The 15,594-nt window shown below is 32.0% G+C and overlaps 2 protein-coding genes across 2 annotated transcripts; both read left to right on the plus strand.

Moving 5' to 3' along the window:
- LOC104757532 (primary amine oxidase) lies at positions 7,484–12,625 on the plus strand. Its single transcript, XM_010480282.2, has 5 exons — positions 7,484–8,343; positions 9,745–10,129; positions 10,217–10,330; positions 10,799–11,346; positions 12,248–12,625. The coding sequence occupies exons 1-5, from the start codon at positions 7,553–7,555 to the stop codon at positions 12,453–12,455; spliced, it is 2,046 nt and encodes a 681-aa protein (XP_010478584.1). The 5' UTR covers positions 7,484–7,552; the 3' UTR covers positions 12,456–12,625.
- On the plus strand, positions 13,798–14,899 carry LOC104757534. Its single transcript, XM_010480284.2, has 3 exons — positions 13,798–14,048; positions 14,153–14,343; positions 14,502–14,899. Exons 1-3 carry the CDS (start codon positions 13,923–13,925, stop codon positions 14,737–14,739), a joined length of 555 nt encoding a protein of 184 aa, XP_010478586.1. The 5' UTR covers positions 13,798–13,922; the 3' UTR covers positions 14,740–14,899.

Raw genomic sequence — 15,594 nt, forward strand, 5'->3', positions numbered from 1 at the left:
TGGTTTTGTTAATTTTCCTTTTTGATTTATTTTTTTTTAGATATAAAAATGTCAATTTAATTTAGATTTAATATTATTTTCTTATTTAGCTGTTTAAAAAATATTAATTTTTGACACTTGTCAACATCTCATCAGTATACTTGACATGTGGCTAATATGAAAACTCAACTTTATATAATAATATTTTTAATATAACAAAAAGATTCAGATTTCAGTTCAAGCTTTTTTCCTAAGACTGCCAATCGGTTCTTCATGATCTTTGTTTTCTTCGCATGTGCCTTCACAAATCTTGTTGCAGTATTCAGTGTCCGAAATTGGATAACCATAGAGACATAATTTTTTTTTTTTTTTGTGCAAACAAAGACATAAAATTTAATGTGTTATGTTATATAGTATAAAGGTTATAAAGTATAATTATGCGACCAAATATGGATGGCACATAGTATATTTATTTTAATTGTTTGTTTTTAATATAATAAGATTACAATTATATTATGCTTTATTTTACTAAGCTTGAAAACTGTGATTTCTGATCGTTAAAATTGACATGTGTCACGATATGATGAGTTACTAACTTTGATATTTAATCGTTAAAATTGACACGTGTCACGATCTGGTGAGTTTTTAATTTTGATCTCTGATCGTTAAAATTAACACGTGTCACGATCTGGTGAGTTACTAACTTTGAGGACCAAGGTTTATATAATAAGATATTTTTTTTTGACAATACCTTCGCAAAAATGATGTGGCAAAGTGAAAAATTGTGACACCCCAGTTTCAGGGACATGCGGAGAGGTTTCAAAGAATTGATTTGGCCACCTATGTTACCAAACAGCACTTATCTTTTCGGTCAAGGGTCCTGAGAGAACTCCAGAATTAAACGTGCTTGAGCTAGAGTAGTCTCAGGATGGGTGACCTTTCGGGAAGTGATTGTCAAAACTGTGTGAGTGAACACAAAACACAGGAAAAGATCATATGGTGATTTGTAGGGAAGGTAACAAGTCTTTAAAGCAACAAACCGACCGTCAGATATTGATGGGCTCACGGGCCTAGTGAGATGACGTCAGGCCCATTAATGAAGGTGGGCCCATGGACTGGGATTAGACATAGGGCCCACTAAGAAGTGACGGTCGGAGCATTACAAGTGGTATCAGAGCCGAACCCAGACGAGTGTGCAGTCGAGTGGGCTCACACCGTCGGGGTGACGGTCTTGGTGCACAACGAGGACGTCGCGATCTGTTAGTGGGGGTGAATTGTGACACCCTGGTTTCAGAGACTTGCAGAGAGGTTTAAAAGAATTGATTTGACCACCTATGTCACCGAAGTGCACTTATCTTTTCGGTCAAGGGTAATGAGAGAACTCCAGAGTTAATCGTGCTTGAGCTGGAGTAGTCTCAGGATGGGTGACCTTTCGGGAAGTGATTGTCGGAACTGTGTGAGTGAGGACAAAACACAGGAAAAGATCATGTGGTGATTTGTAGGGAAGGTAACAAGTCTTTAAAGCCTCCCGGACGTAACTAACCGACCGTCAGATATTGATGGGCTCTAGAGCCTAGTGAGATGATGTGAGGCCTATTAATGAAGGTGGGCCTATGGACTGGGATTAGATATAGGCCCACTAAGAGGTGACGGTTGGAGCATTACAAGTGGGATCAAAGCCGAACCCAGACGAGTGTGCAGTCGAGTGGGCTCACACCGTCGGGGTGACGGTCTTGGTGCGCAACGAGGACATTGCGATCTGTTAGTGGGGGTGAATTGTGACACTCCGGTTTCAGGGACATACGGAGAAGTTTAAAGAATTAATTTTGCCACCTATGTTACCAAAGTGCACTTATCTTTTCGGTCAATGGTCATGAGAGAACTCCAGAGTTAAGCGTGCTTGAGCTGGAGTAGTCTCAGGATGGGTGATCTTTCGGGAAGTGATTGTCGGAACTGTGTTAGTGAGGACAAAATAGAGGAAAAGATCATGTGGTGATTTGTAGAGAAGGTAACAAGGCTTTAAAGCTCTCATACGTAACAAACCGACCGTCGGATATTGATGGGCTCACAGGCCTAGTGAGAGGACGTGAGACTCATTAAGGAAGGTGAGCTCCTGGACTGGGATTAGACATGAGCCCACTAAGAGGTCACGGTCGGGGTATTACAAGAATAAAAAATCATCCTTATAATAATAGTAAAGTGTAAGTTTTATTTATTCAAATTAGGAGATATCCCATGCTATAAAGCACAGATTATGAATTTTTCAAAAATTAAAATATTTTTATATTAAAAATAATCATATTTTATAGTTAAAAAAATATTTTTTAAAATTCTGATTGGGTTACAATTTTTTAAAATTAATTAGTAATTTTCGTCCATAATTAATTAGAGAGAGATTATTTAAAAATTATTTAGAAGATTTGATTAGTCTAATAAATTAGTTTTTGAGTTGGTTTCCTCATTTTTTTTGGAGCTATTTAGGATGATGAGATTTTTTTTTCTCAATACTTACTAAAAATCCAAATTTGTATAGACATATATATTCATTTTATATTAAGAAATTCAATTCATTTGATAAAAACTCAATTTCTGAGATCTCTTAATATCTATCTAAATTATATAAATTGAGATAAGAATTTAGAACATTAAACTTATTAAATATAGTATATGTATTGTTATATATAATTTCTTATATATTTTTTATTGAAGTATATAATTATGGTTTGGTCTTTTGTTTGTGTTATCCTCTGCCCTATACTCCTATAAAAGAATCCTGAACCCAATTCCAGCAGGTTAGTAATTACAAATACAAAAATTGTAAGTTTGTAGTTAAAATTTTATGGATGTTTTATGTTAATATAAATCATATGTGACATTAACTACAATATGTTGGCCTTGTTCTTTTTCTTGTCGCTAGCGATCACAACCAGCGACAGATAATTACTCTCTTTTTCTTTTTTTTTCTTGAATTACTGAATTTTAGTTTGAGAAAATATCTTCTCCAGATCTCCCCAGATTTTCAGTTGCAGGTGTTAATGGATATTCTGGCAATCAATTAAACGGTTGCAGCGACTCCCAAATCCTTGTCTCTCACCTGAAAATCATCGCTGGTTTCAGATCTAAGTTAAAAATCAGTTATTTTTTCAGTCGTTAAACATGGTTGCTAGATACAAGATAACGAACAGAGCTGTTACTTTTAGTGATTATTGGTTATCTATATTATTAAAAGGGAAGCATTATTTACAAGGCAAAATGAATCCTGAAATATATGACATAAAATGACCCTGAATAAATTAAAAAGCATACAATACAAGAGGGATATTAAAATAAATTTGATAATAAAATTGCACGGATCCTATATGCCCTGGATTAATTCTGTTCGGATCATGTATTAACTGTTCAGGGCTGTTTTTCATACTCCCGTATCCAAACAGAATCGAAACAAGCATCTGCAATAAAATTCAAAAAAGGTAAGTAGTTTTGCGTAAACAATTTAAGGAAACAATAATTTTGATATTTATGTATATGTTTAATTTGGGCAATTAATTTCGAAATTGTATATATGTAAACTTATTTAATTTGATTTTATATTTTGAGATATATCCGGAAACAAGAAATTATGATGTTACCTAATATACAAAATCATCTAAATGTTTATATAAATAATTTAAATCGGTATCTATTAAAATTGAGCAATTAAATACAAAATTGTATATATGTATAAAAATATAATTTGGTTATATATTGTGAGATATCTGTAAACAATATTTATGATTTTATATTATGATTTCAAACATATGTATTACATATATACAGTATGTTTAAATCTTGGATACTGAATTAAGATATACATACGTTTGAAACTACTTATAACTTATCATTTTATCAATGCATAAATGTGCGGATCCGAAAACATGTTACAACTAAAGTAAAACAACAGTATTTTAAATATGTTTTTTTTTCCTTCAGCTTATCTAGCATAAGCATGTACAAAACAAGAGATAAAAGAATGTTAACTGACACGGCATGTATGTGTGATTCTATTAACTGAATGTTTCAAAGAAATTATTTTTCTTCATCAAATACTTTATTTTGTTTTGAATCAAACTATTACGTGTTTGTGTGCTAAATATGTAGGAACATGATTTTGAGGAAATGAAAAAAGAATAATGGGACGGAAACGGGATGGAAGGAGGAATAAGATGAGATTAAAAATTTTCAAAAATCAAAATCCAGGATCATGTTAGAATTAAAATAAATTAATGCTTCCAATATATTATGTAACATATTTTTCAATTTATCTAACACAAAAATGTCAAAAAAATATTCAAAAGAAAAAGAAAAAACATTAAACTATGTTCTATAATAGATAAGAAAAAAAATCAACCATAGTTATGAGACATATACAGGACATGATGGATTTTATGTCCTAAATTAGACATACCATCTTTCTGTTACTATTTTTTAATATAATTGTTTTTACTGATAACAAAAACAAATTTGATCATTTTTTTGTCTAAACCGAATTAAAAATAAATCAAATACTAAACTGATACAAAAAAAGTTTGGATTATGAATGTTAATAACATTTATTAAAAATATGTTTACAAACATAATCCGCATGTACGTAATAAATTATAAATGTGTTAGTAAATTTAGTTTTTAAAATCAACCCCGCACGTATATGCGGGTCCGAATCTAGTTTTTATATAAAAAACGAACACACACTAAATTTTAGATTTTAATTCTTTCTTTATAACCAACTAATTCTTTAAACAAAAATATCATTAATTTTAGGGAGATTTCAAAAATAGCACTAAAATAAGTTTTTTCCAAATTTAGCACAACATTTCTAAAATTCCAAAATAGCATCAATTAATCTTTCAAAATTAAATCCTAAATTCAAAATATTAAACCCTACCCCTCAAAACTATACCCTAAATTTGAAATTGAGAACCCAAACCTAAAAAAAAATTCTAAAAATTAACTTTAAATATTTGAATGTGTTAAATAGTGCTATTTTAGAAATTTATGGAATGTGTGCTATAATTGTCCATAAAACTTATTTTAGTGCTATTTTAGGATATTTCTCTTAATTTTAAGTGAATATATCAAAGAATATTTTGAGATTTCTAATCTAAACCTTCTATACATTTATGGTTGGTTCGATTATTTAACATACTATGTACATACAATTACATGAAAATCTACTAAATTTGTGAAAATATGTATTGATTAACCAGTGTATCACAAAGATTTTAATGTATGAATAATTTAGTACAAAATTATTGGACCATCTTATTATATAAACCTTGATGGCAAAATTACTCATTAGCAAGATCGTGACATGTGTCAATTATATCATTTAGATGTTGACACATGTCAATTATTAAAGTTTTAAAAATAAAAATGTAAAAATTCAAAACCTAACCTAAAAAGGTTTTAAATAAAAGTAAATAGATAAAATAAAACCTAATTTTATTTAAAATCCAATTAAATTTAAATAAAATCTAATATTATTTAAATTTTATATATAAATATACCATAAGATTTTATTTAAATTTTATATATAAATATACCATAAAATTTAAAAATATAATAATATTTACTTATTTTAATTTTAAGTTGCTATATTACAAGAAAATTATTACTTTTTATATAAGATAAAAAATGATTGTGAAAATCATACAATTAGTTACTGTTTCTAAAAAATGTAAATACTCACCTTTACATAAAGAAAAAGATTGTTGAAGTAAAAAAAAAAAAAAAAAGATCGTCTCATATTTTTTTCACCAATCAAATAATTTATTCAAAAGACTACTATTGTAATATATATGATAGGAGTAAGTATGTAAGATTAACGTATGCGTTTTTGTAACTATAAAAATGTTAAAGTGAAGAGACATATAATAGATTATTTAATGTGTTCATAAAGACAATATGTTGGTAGTAGTTAAGACTAAAGAGTATATTTTAACAGTAAAATATATTTGTGTGTACAAATAAACTTTTAGTGGTAATGTAGACAGTAGATTTGTAAATGGATATACATTAGTGTATTATAGCAAAAAAAATAACTATTTTCTATAACTAAAAGTTTATCTCTTTACTTTTATACATTGTTTTTACTTATGAAAGAATTAAATATATATTTTTTGTTAAATTTAATTTTACTTTAATACTTTTGAACTCATCTACACTTATTTTTTTAACTAAAAGTGTATCTATTTTATTTTCAACTAAACGATAAATTAAAAGGAATTTCCTCGGTTAGTTGCCCAAGCCATATGGAAGGGGTTTACAAAAGAAACTTCAGAGATAAGAGAATGCGAAGTATGGGCAAGACAATCTGCCTTCGAATTTATCGCATGTGGGATCTAAGAGATGGAGAATATTAGAAGAAACTCCAGCGAATTTAACTCATCGAGCAAGTTGGAGAAGGATGGTCAATATTCAGGGAAATGCACCATATTGAGTAACCCAGCATGTATTCACTCCATGGCCCACAACAATGTTTCTAACTCTGAATGCATGGCAGAGGGGCTCCGTCTTAGACACTTGGCCCTCAACAACAAGGTTCGATCCTCACCAACGTAACATCACCAGCCCAATCATGAATGCTCATTGGTTGCTTTCCAAGAACCATCAATTTGACAACAAGGTGAAGAAACCTGGACATCCGAGGACGGAGATGGAGCCGACATGACCGCCGTAAAAGATAGCGCCTCTTCCCAGACTAACTTATCACCCAAAGCCTGAGCAATTATATCATTCGTCTTGATCTCTAAACCTTAAAAAATAAATTATTTATGGCCTTCCAGATTGCCTATAAAAATCATGGTAATTGAAGAAGTTGATCAGGATCACCCAGTTGAGAGACATCCCTCCAGAAAAAAAATTCAAATTTGAGTACATAGACTCATATGGAAAACCCTCTGATGAGATTGGAGTTAGAGATAAATCCTAAACTTCGCACGAGTGATGGCATTCCAAAAAAAATGTGATTAATAGTCTCAACCGCAGAGTCGCACCTTTTACATCAGATATTTACATTGGACACCTCGGTGTATCTATTTACTTTTATAGATAGTTTTTACTTACTAAAAATACTTACTTTATATTCTTTGTTAAATTTTTTTTTTTTTAAACTCTAAACTTGCACATCGGACGGGTCCTAATCTAGTTCAGTATAAATTTGTAGGTTTAAATATAATCAATGTAATTTGGAATTAAAAACTATAAATATTTGGAAATATAGAAAGAACCTAAGTATTGTAACTGGAAATTAATTAATAAATAAGACAGTCGGAATAATTAAGTCTAGATTATTATTTTCCACAAGTCTAATTTTGTTTTCTACTTTTTTTTTTTTTTTTTGTCAACGTTTTTTTTACTCTCTTGTTTTTGCTTTCTTTTACGTAGTTATAAATTCTTTAATTATAAACCCACATATACGCATGTGCTAATCTAATGTAATATTAATTTAATATCATCACGAAAGTATTTTTGCCTATAAAGTTGAAATATTAACCAAGTCCATCAAATCAAACAACACATCAAGTCAAAGAACAATATGGCTCCACTTTACTTCACCATTCTCATTTTTTTCTCTATCGTTCTCGTAATCTCATCCTCAGCCTTTACTCCACCGCGTCACCCATTTGATCCCTTAACCGAGACGGAACTCAAACTCGTCCGGACCATCATCAACAAGTCGTACCCCGTTGGTCCTAACCACAAGTTCACTTTCCAACACGTTGGTCTCAACGAACCCGACAAGTCTCTAGTCTTGTCTTGGTACTCATCACGGAACCACACCATCAAACCACCGCCACGACAAGCGTTCGTCATCGCTCGAGACAACGGCAAGACGCGAGAGATAGTCGTCGACTTTTCCTCTCAAGCCATCGTCTCTGACAAGATCCACGTAGGAAATGGTTACCCTACGCTCTCAAACGACGAGCAAGAAGCATCCTCCGAAGTCGTTGTCAAGTTCAAGCCGTTTCTTGACTCGGTTGCGAGACGAGGCTTGAACGTTTCGGAGATCGTGTTCACCACGTCAACGATTGGATGGTACGGTGAGACTAAGGCCGAGACGGAGAGAGTTATTAGACTGATGCCCTTTTATCTTGACGGCACCGTTAATATGTATCTAAAACCTATTGAAGGAATGACAATAATCGTTAATCTTGACAAGATGAAAGTAACGGAGTTTAAAGATAGGTTAACAGTTACTATGCCAAAGGCTAACGAAACTGAGTACCGTATCTCGAAGCTTAACCCTCCGTTTGGTCCAACGCTTCGAAACGCCGTCCTTTTGCAGCCGGATGGTCCAGGGTTCAAAGTCGATGGACACATCGTGAGGTAATAACAGCTTATTCTCAAATAAAACACGATTAATAATTCATGGCTATGGGTCTTTGAGTCTATCTCTCTCTCATTTTTTTGGCTCCATACTACTGATAGGTCAGATTTTGCAGACAAAAATTGTTATATGTGGAAATTTAAATTTTTAAAGTTTGTCGGTGAGGTAAAATGATTGAAAATTATGGTCTTTCTCCTTTTTTTTCAAAGATCAAATTTTTGCTAATTAAAATTTTGAAGTGTGTCGGTCTTTTTATTTTTTTTATCTTACCTTTTGGCTACAATTCTCTCATTTTTGTTTTCTTTAACGATAACAGGGCACATTGTATTTGATATTCTTTATACATATTGATTTGAAGAAATATATTCAAAACCAGAGACAAGCTTGATATAGATACCTAGATGGCTAGATCATAAAATACATTACTATACATCTTTCTGGCTGTAAAACCAGGATCTGTGTGAATCTTGTGAATTAGTTTTGAATATTTAGATATGTCATTTTTTCGGTTAATTCAATAAAAACGATCGGATTCAAATCGTATCTAAATTTTTTGTCCTTGCTTAGATTTGGATATTTTTCTTAACTCTAATATGATATTCTTAATTAGGTTTTTAATAAAAGGAAATTCATCAATATTGCTTCCCCAATAAATTATCAGTCCAGTTAATTGTCAATGTTAGTTTAAGTTATCGACTAGTATTTCTTTTCTTTTTTTTTGATAAAGAATTATCGATTAGTTTTATCTTTGTGTATGCTAGCTTTTTCCATCCACCCTTCATGATAACCATTAGAGTACAAAATTTAAATTAAAAAAAATGAAAACTTTTGCTAGCTTTCACTATCTCCACTGTCACCATTTTAAACATGGACATTCATTGTAAAGAACAAATATTTATACTTGAAAGTCTGTGCGGAGGACCCATGCACAAGAAGATTGTCAAACTCTTTTTTATTTGGATATTTCTAAGAATTCCATTATTTCCTTTCATGTGTGGTTCCGGACCAACGGGGTATGACTTGTTGATGATATCATTTGGCATCATATTCTTGTTTTCTTTTTCATTCATTAATTCCCCAATGAATTTCTTAATACTTTCTTCTCATTCCTTTTTTTTTTACTAAAACTAATTAAAGGTGGAGACATTGTTTCAGTCTATGATGTGTATGTGAAATAGATTTATCGGAGTCTTATCTTTGAAATCCTTTGTTCAAATTAGGCGTTCATGTAAACATTGTGAAAGAAAGATTGCATGCATATTGATGATACCTTTTGTATCCCACTTACTAGTTTCATACATATGCATATGCATATGAGGATGAACATGCATGCAAATTGATGATACCTGTATATATATCCCGCTTACTAATTTCATACATATGAATATGATGATGGCTAGATGGGCAAATTGGGAATTTCACTTATCCTTTGACGTTCGAGCTGGTATCGTTATCTCCCTAGCTTCCATTTTCGACATGGACGTAAACAAATATCGGCAAGTCCTATACAAAGGTCATTTGTCGGAGATGTTCATACCTTACATGGACCCAAGTGATGATTGGTATTTTATTACTTATCTTGATTGTGGCGATTTCGGCTGTGGTCAATGTGCCGTGTCTCTTGAGCCATATACTGATTGTCCAGCGGGCGCAGTCTTTATTGACGGGATTTTTGCTGGTCAAGATGGAACCCCCGCAAAAATTCCAAATGCTATATGCATTTTCGAAAAATATGCTGGAGATATCATGTGGCGACACACGGAAGCTGAAATCCCAAATTTAGAAGTAAGAAAACTTTATTGTGTTAATGTTATCAAAATTATATTTATATGATATATTGATATGATTAAATCTGTTTATAATATGATGCAGATTACGGAGGTTAGACCGGACGTAAGTCTTGTCGCCCGGATTGTGACCACCGTGGGAAACTATGACTACATAGTTGATTATGAGTTCAAGCCTAGTGGTTCCATCAAAATGGGGGTAAAACAGTCTCTTCTTAACTTTATGTATATATAGTACGTTTCCTTTATTAATTTGAAATGAACGCCAACATGAATCACGTGAATCATGATTGAACAACGATACCAAAAAAAGCAGATTTAGAAAAAGGAACAATGACATCAAATCAAATCGTAATTGAATCATTAGGTTTGATTTTCATGATTCATGTTTTCTTTTTGTGGGTTCATACGGTATGATGATTTTCAGTTGGTTTGATTCAGTCTTGTTTGCATAGAAAAAATATAATATGGATTTATAATTTGATAATATTGTTTTGTTTTATGTACATGTCAACTAAATATTGGTACAATATACTCGATTGGGTTCTGTTTCTTTCTAGATGTGACGAATATAAAATAGCGATTGATACAGAGCTAAGTTCTGTTTCAGTAAGTCGGTTCAATCAAAATGTTCAACCCTAATTCTAATTTGTATATATACCAACAGGTTGGCTTAACCGGTGTTCTAGAAATCAAGCCGGTAGAATATATTCACAACTCAGAAATCAAAGAAGGAGAGGACATACACGGGACAATTGTTGCCGACAACACCGTCGGTGTTAACCACGACCATTTCGTGACATTCCGTCTTGATCTTGACATTGATGGTTCGGAAAATTCCTTTGTCCGTAACGAGCTTGTGACCAAGAGGGCTCCAGAATCTGTTAACACACCAAGGAGAAGCTATTGGACATCGAGGCCAAAGACGGCCAAGACCGAGGCAGAGGCTCGGGTGAAACTAGGGTTGAAAGCGGAAGAGCTGGTGGTGGTTAACCCTAACCGGAAAACGAAGCATGGCAATGAGGTTGGATACCGTTTACTTCATGGATCCGCTGCAGGCCCTCTTTTGGCTCAAGATGATTACCCACAGATTCGGGCTGCATTCACCAACTATAACGTGTGGATCACGCCATATAATAGGTCGGAGGTTTGGGCAGGTGGTTTGTACGCTGACAGGAGCCAAGGTGACGATACGTTAGCCGTGTGGTCTGAAAGGTAATTGACATCTTCCTATATCAAATTTAATTTGAAAATTTATTTAATCAACCTTTTAAGTCAACAAATATATTCTAAAGTTACCTAAAACATAAGCTGATAAAAAATATATTGAAGTTTCGTGTTTACAACAATTGATAAAGTATATAAACTAATAAAACTATAGTAAAAAATACCTTAGTAAATTATGTTTTGGTGCCGAAATGACTTTGGAGTATTGGACAATATTATAATTATGATATATTTTTGGCTAAAATATAATTAATTTTATGACAAAGATTATATCTATGTCAGGTTTTTGTAATGTTTTGTATTTAAGAGAAAATGTTTTTTTTTTTTGTCAGAGAAAATTTATACTCTCTCCGTTTCAAAATATAATATGTTTTGGATGAAAACACACAGATTAAGAAATAACCACTTTAAAAAAGTTCAACCAATCATAAAGAAAACTGCATAAAATAAATAATAAGAAAATATTCTTTATGTCCCTCATAGTTTGATTTTTAGGAGTTTTTACATATTTTAAGAAAACAATGATTACTGATTTTAACTATATTATTTTCTTTAACTAAAAAAATATTATTTAATTTTAGACCAATAACAATTCAAAAATTTAAAAATGTTTTCAATGATTACTTCTTGGAGTTTACAAAATATTAACTTTAACTAATTCAAAATTGTAGAAAATCAATTTTTGAGGGACAAATAAAATTCTCTAAAACATTAATCTATTTGAGACAGAGGGAGTATGAAAGTAATCTAAAAGTTACTTAAAAGAGTTGAAAACATCTTATATTATGAAACAAAAAAACCTCTAAAACATCCTATATTATGAAACGGAGGGAGTATAAGTTTTCTTGATCGGAGAGACTAAAATTATGTATTTGAATGAATATGACAGGAATAGGAAAATAGAGAATAAAGATATTGTGATGTGGTACACCATCGGTTTCCACCATGTTCCTAGCCAGGAAGATTACCCGACGATGCCTACTTTATCTGGTGGCTTTGAGCTCCGACCGACCAACTTCTTCGAGCGAAACCCTGTCCTCAAGACCAAACCCGTGAAGCTCACCACCGCTCGAAAGTGCATTCCTAAAGACGATTAAAAAACAACTTAATCATATCACTCATGATGAATTTGTTCCACTTGATGACGAACTGTTAAACATCTCGAGAAATAATAACGTGGTTTCAAATATCTTGGTTTCATATAATTATCGTGTCTTTGTTGAACAACTAATCTTCTCTCTCTATATCAAAGTTTTTTAATTAATTAGTAACGGAAAAAAAAAAAACTGGTATTACGAGAAGTTGGATACGTTTTTACTGTAGAAGTTCGTAATAGAATCAAACGTATACCCCCGACAACCCATGATCTCACTGACCTGCTCCACGGATGCTGCGTGGAAAGACAATGGCAGAGTAGGTTTGGACTGGAACTTCAAGGATAACCACGAGCAGCCTAGATCTGCCGGTTCATCTTCCTTGTCGAACGTTGTCTCACCCATGAACTTTGGCAACTCTTGCAGTAGTAAGGGTGGCACTCAAATCGGATTTCAAGGCTGTATCTTTCGCTTCAGACTCGTCTCTACTAGTCCAAGCTCTCAATCACAAATTCCAACATAAGGAGCTTCACGAGATTCTTCATTATATCCTCTCTCTATCGCTTTACTTTGATTTCGTCTCTTTCTCTTACATTCCGCGTAACCAGAACATCAAAGCTGATGCTTACCCCCTCTACTGTACGAAAACGTAATTTATTTTAATAAGAAGTGCTTGTTTGTCAAAAAAAAAAAAAAACAATCTCACTTTTTTCCAACCATATAGGTCAAGGTCATGTATGTGCACTATACGAGAATCTAGTAGGAAAAAAAAAAAAAAAGAATGTACCTCACACTTTTTTTCCCTCACAAATTTACAGTATTTTAACATCTCTATGTATTTTTTAGTTTATAGAGATTCTTGATTTTTAAACTTGAATCCCTATTGTTGTTATCTTTAATATTTGTTCATTCTTATGTTTCTATTCTCCACTCAAAATTTTTCTATTACTACAATTAATTTTTCTTAATTATTAGACAAAAGAAAATTCGTTACGTAGTGTATAAGTATTAACAACAGTAAAAAATGCATTTATTATTTTGAGAATACGACATCATACGGTGAAAATATATAATTAATCATTATTTTAATAAGAATAATCAAAAGCACCCATTATGCAACAATTTCATACGTTCTCTCCCAGATTAATATGATGTTAAATGATTTGTTGATAATCATAAATAGTTAAATACAGAGGAAAAAAAATTCAGAGGAGAAAAGAATCCAACCGGTTGAGTCCCACAAAAGCTTCTTCTACTCTTCACCCTCTTAAGATTCACCAAAAATAAAAAAAGTTGATTAATTAACACAAAAGCAAAGCAAAGAACCCAACAACCCAACCATAACAACAAAGAACAAATCCACTCTTTACAAACATATATACGTCAGCAAACCAACTATCTATTCTCTGTAATAGTGGAGTAAGTACCAAGTAATCTCTTCTTCCCTTTTTGTGATGTAAGGACAAATCAATGGAGGTTCAAGAACAAGATACCCGGAATGGGAGACCCAATTTTTCTCTCTTTTTCATGTTCATCTTTCTCTTTGGTCTCGCTGCGTTCTTATTGTGCCTTTCGGCTGAGTTTCAGAAGGCTAAGGTAAATGAATTGTCAAATGACTTGTCGCTCAAGTCATCCTTTTTGTGTTCTAAGGACATGATTTGGGGTTAAATTTTTGCTAAAAGTTTGACGTTTTTTTTAAGGGGAAAGATCTGAAATGGGACGGAGAATCGTGTTATTTACCCGAAAATCATGCTTTCGGGTTAGGAATCGCTGCTTTGGTCTGTGTTTCCGTTGCTCAGATCGTCGGAAACGTTGTGGTATGTAGAGGTTTCTTGAAAGCGGACAAAACCGGAACTACACCGCTTTGTATAATTCTTCTGTTGTTTTCTTGGTAAGACGATGCTTATTACATCATAGTTTATACCAACAAGAAACAAATATGTTGAAATATCTAGCAGTTTTAGTGATCTAGTTTTCGTAGCCGTACGTGTCATAATCTTGATTAAATTTTGCAGTTACGTAATTGTATAACACACGAATTAATTGCAGGGTTAATTCTGCGTTTGCGGTTACGTTGATAAGCGTTGGTGCAAGCATGAACATAGAGCAGAGATACGGCAAAGGGTGGCTAAACCGTGAGTGTTACCTTGTAAAAGACGGAGTGTTCGCAGGGTCTGGCGTTTTGTGCGTTACAACGCTGGTTGCTATTCTCGGAGCGTTTGCGTCTAAAGCCAAGCCATCAGTACCGGGTGAGACTCAAGACAAACGTCACACCCAGAATGTGTAGTATTTTTTTTTTTAATCCCTCTCAAAATTAATTAGAAAGCAAAGAAACTTGATCTAATTGATAAACAAACTCAAAGATACTATTTCATTTTTTTTTTTTTTTTTGTGTAACCTTAGAAGTTCCAAAACTTTCTCATCAATCTCTTCCAACTGGAGATCACTTCTTGTTAAATTAGTTTATTTCCTCATGGACCAAAATAGTTTAGAGTAGTGTAATATTCCTCATGATAAATTGTTCTAGATTAAATATTTTTATTAAGTAGTTAGAGCCAAAAAAGAAAAAATAATATTATCTATATATATATATATATATATATTAAAAATTATTTTACTTAAAGGAAAGAAAGTAAAAGATAAATTTTTTACTTTATTATTACAAAAGACGAGAGGCTGTGTGAGAAAGAAAAAAAAAAGTGATATTAATATATCCTACTATATTAATTGAGAAGTACAAATATGAAACTAACATTAAAATATTTAAAAAATTACATTCAATTGCTATTAGAAAAACTTATTTTAAATTAATTATTTAATTAAATAAATATAATTAATTAAAAACGAAAATCAAGGACACATTAAATAAAATAGATTGTAGAAAAGAAAATAAAATCTATTAGAATCAAAACTAATTTGTATAGAAAAAAAATTAACAGATAAGATTTTAAAAATCTAATCGAATAAAATCTACAATTATAAACTTTATCAAAAAAAATTTCACCATAGATTAAAATATTTTTATAGATAAGAAAGGAAAACTACCGAAAAAAACAATAAATGTTGTTTTCAAAGAGGTTTTTCAGAACATTCGCTAGCTATATTTAATTGCTCTTTTTTACATGTTAGTTATATTTTTTTT

The sequence above is a fragment of the Camelina sativa genome, chromosome 17, assembly GCF_000633955.1.
Source record: "Camelina sativa cultivar DH55 chromosome 17, Cs, whole genome shotgun sequence".
Classification (NCBI taxonomy): domain Eukaryota; kingdom Viridiplantae; phylum Streptophyta; class Magnoliopsida; order Brassicales; family Brassicaceae; genus Camelina; species Camelina sativa.

Bases quoted from the DNA above. Each gene is read 5' to 3' on its own strand.
- LOC104757534 (XM_010480284.2), top strand. From the start codon at position 13,923: ATGGAGGTTCAAGAACAAGATACCCGGAATGGGAGACCCAATTTTTCT. The intron at 14,049-14,152 runs GTAAATGAATTG...GTTTTTTTTAAG, and splicing joins CTGAGTTTCAGAAGGCTAAG to GGGAAAGATCTGAAATGGGA. The intron at 14,344-14,501 runs GTAAGACGATGC...AATTAATTGCAG, and splicing joins ATTCTTCTGTTGTTTTCTTG to GGTTAATTCTGCGTTTGCGG.
- LOC104757532 (XM_010480282.2), top strand. From the start codon at position 7,553: ATGGCTCCACTTTACTTCACCATTCTCATTTTTTTCTCTATCGTTCTC. The intron at 8,344-9,744 runs GTAATAACAGCT...GATGATGGCTAG, and splicing joins GTCGATGGACACATCGTGAG to ATGGGCAAATTGGGAATTTC. The intron at 11,347-12,247 runs GTAATTGACATC...TGAATATGACAG, and splicing joins TTAGCCGTGTGGTCTGAAAG to GAATAGGAAAATAGAGAATA.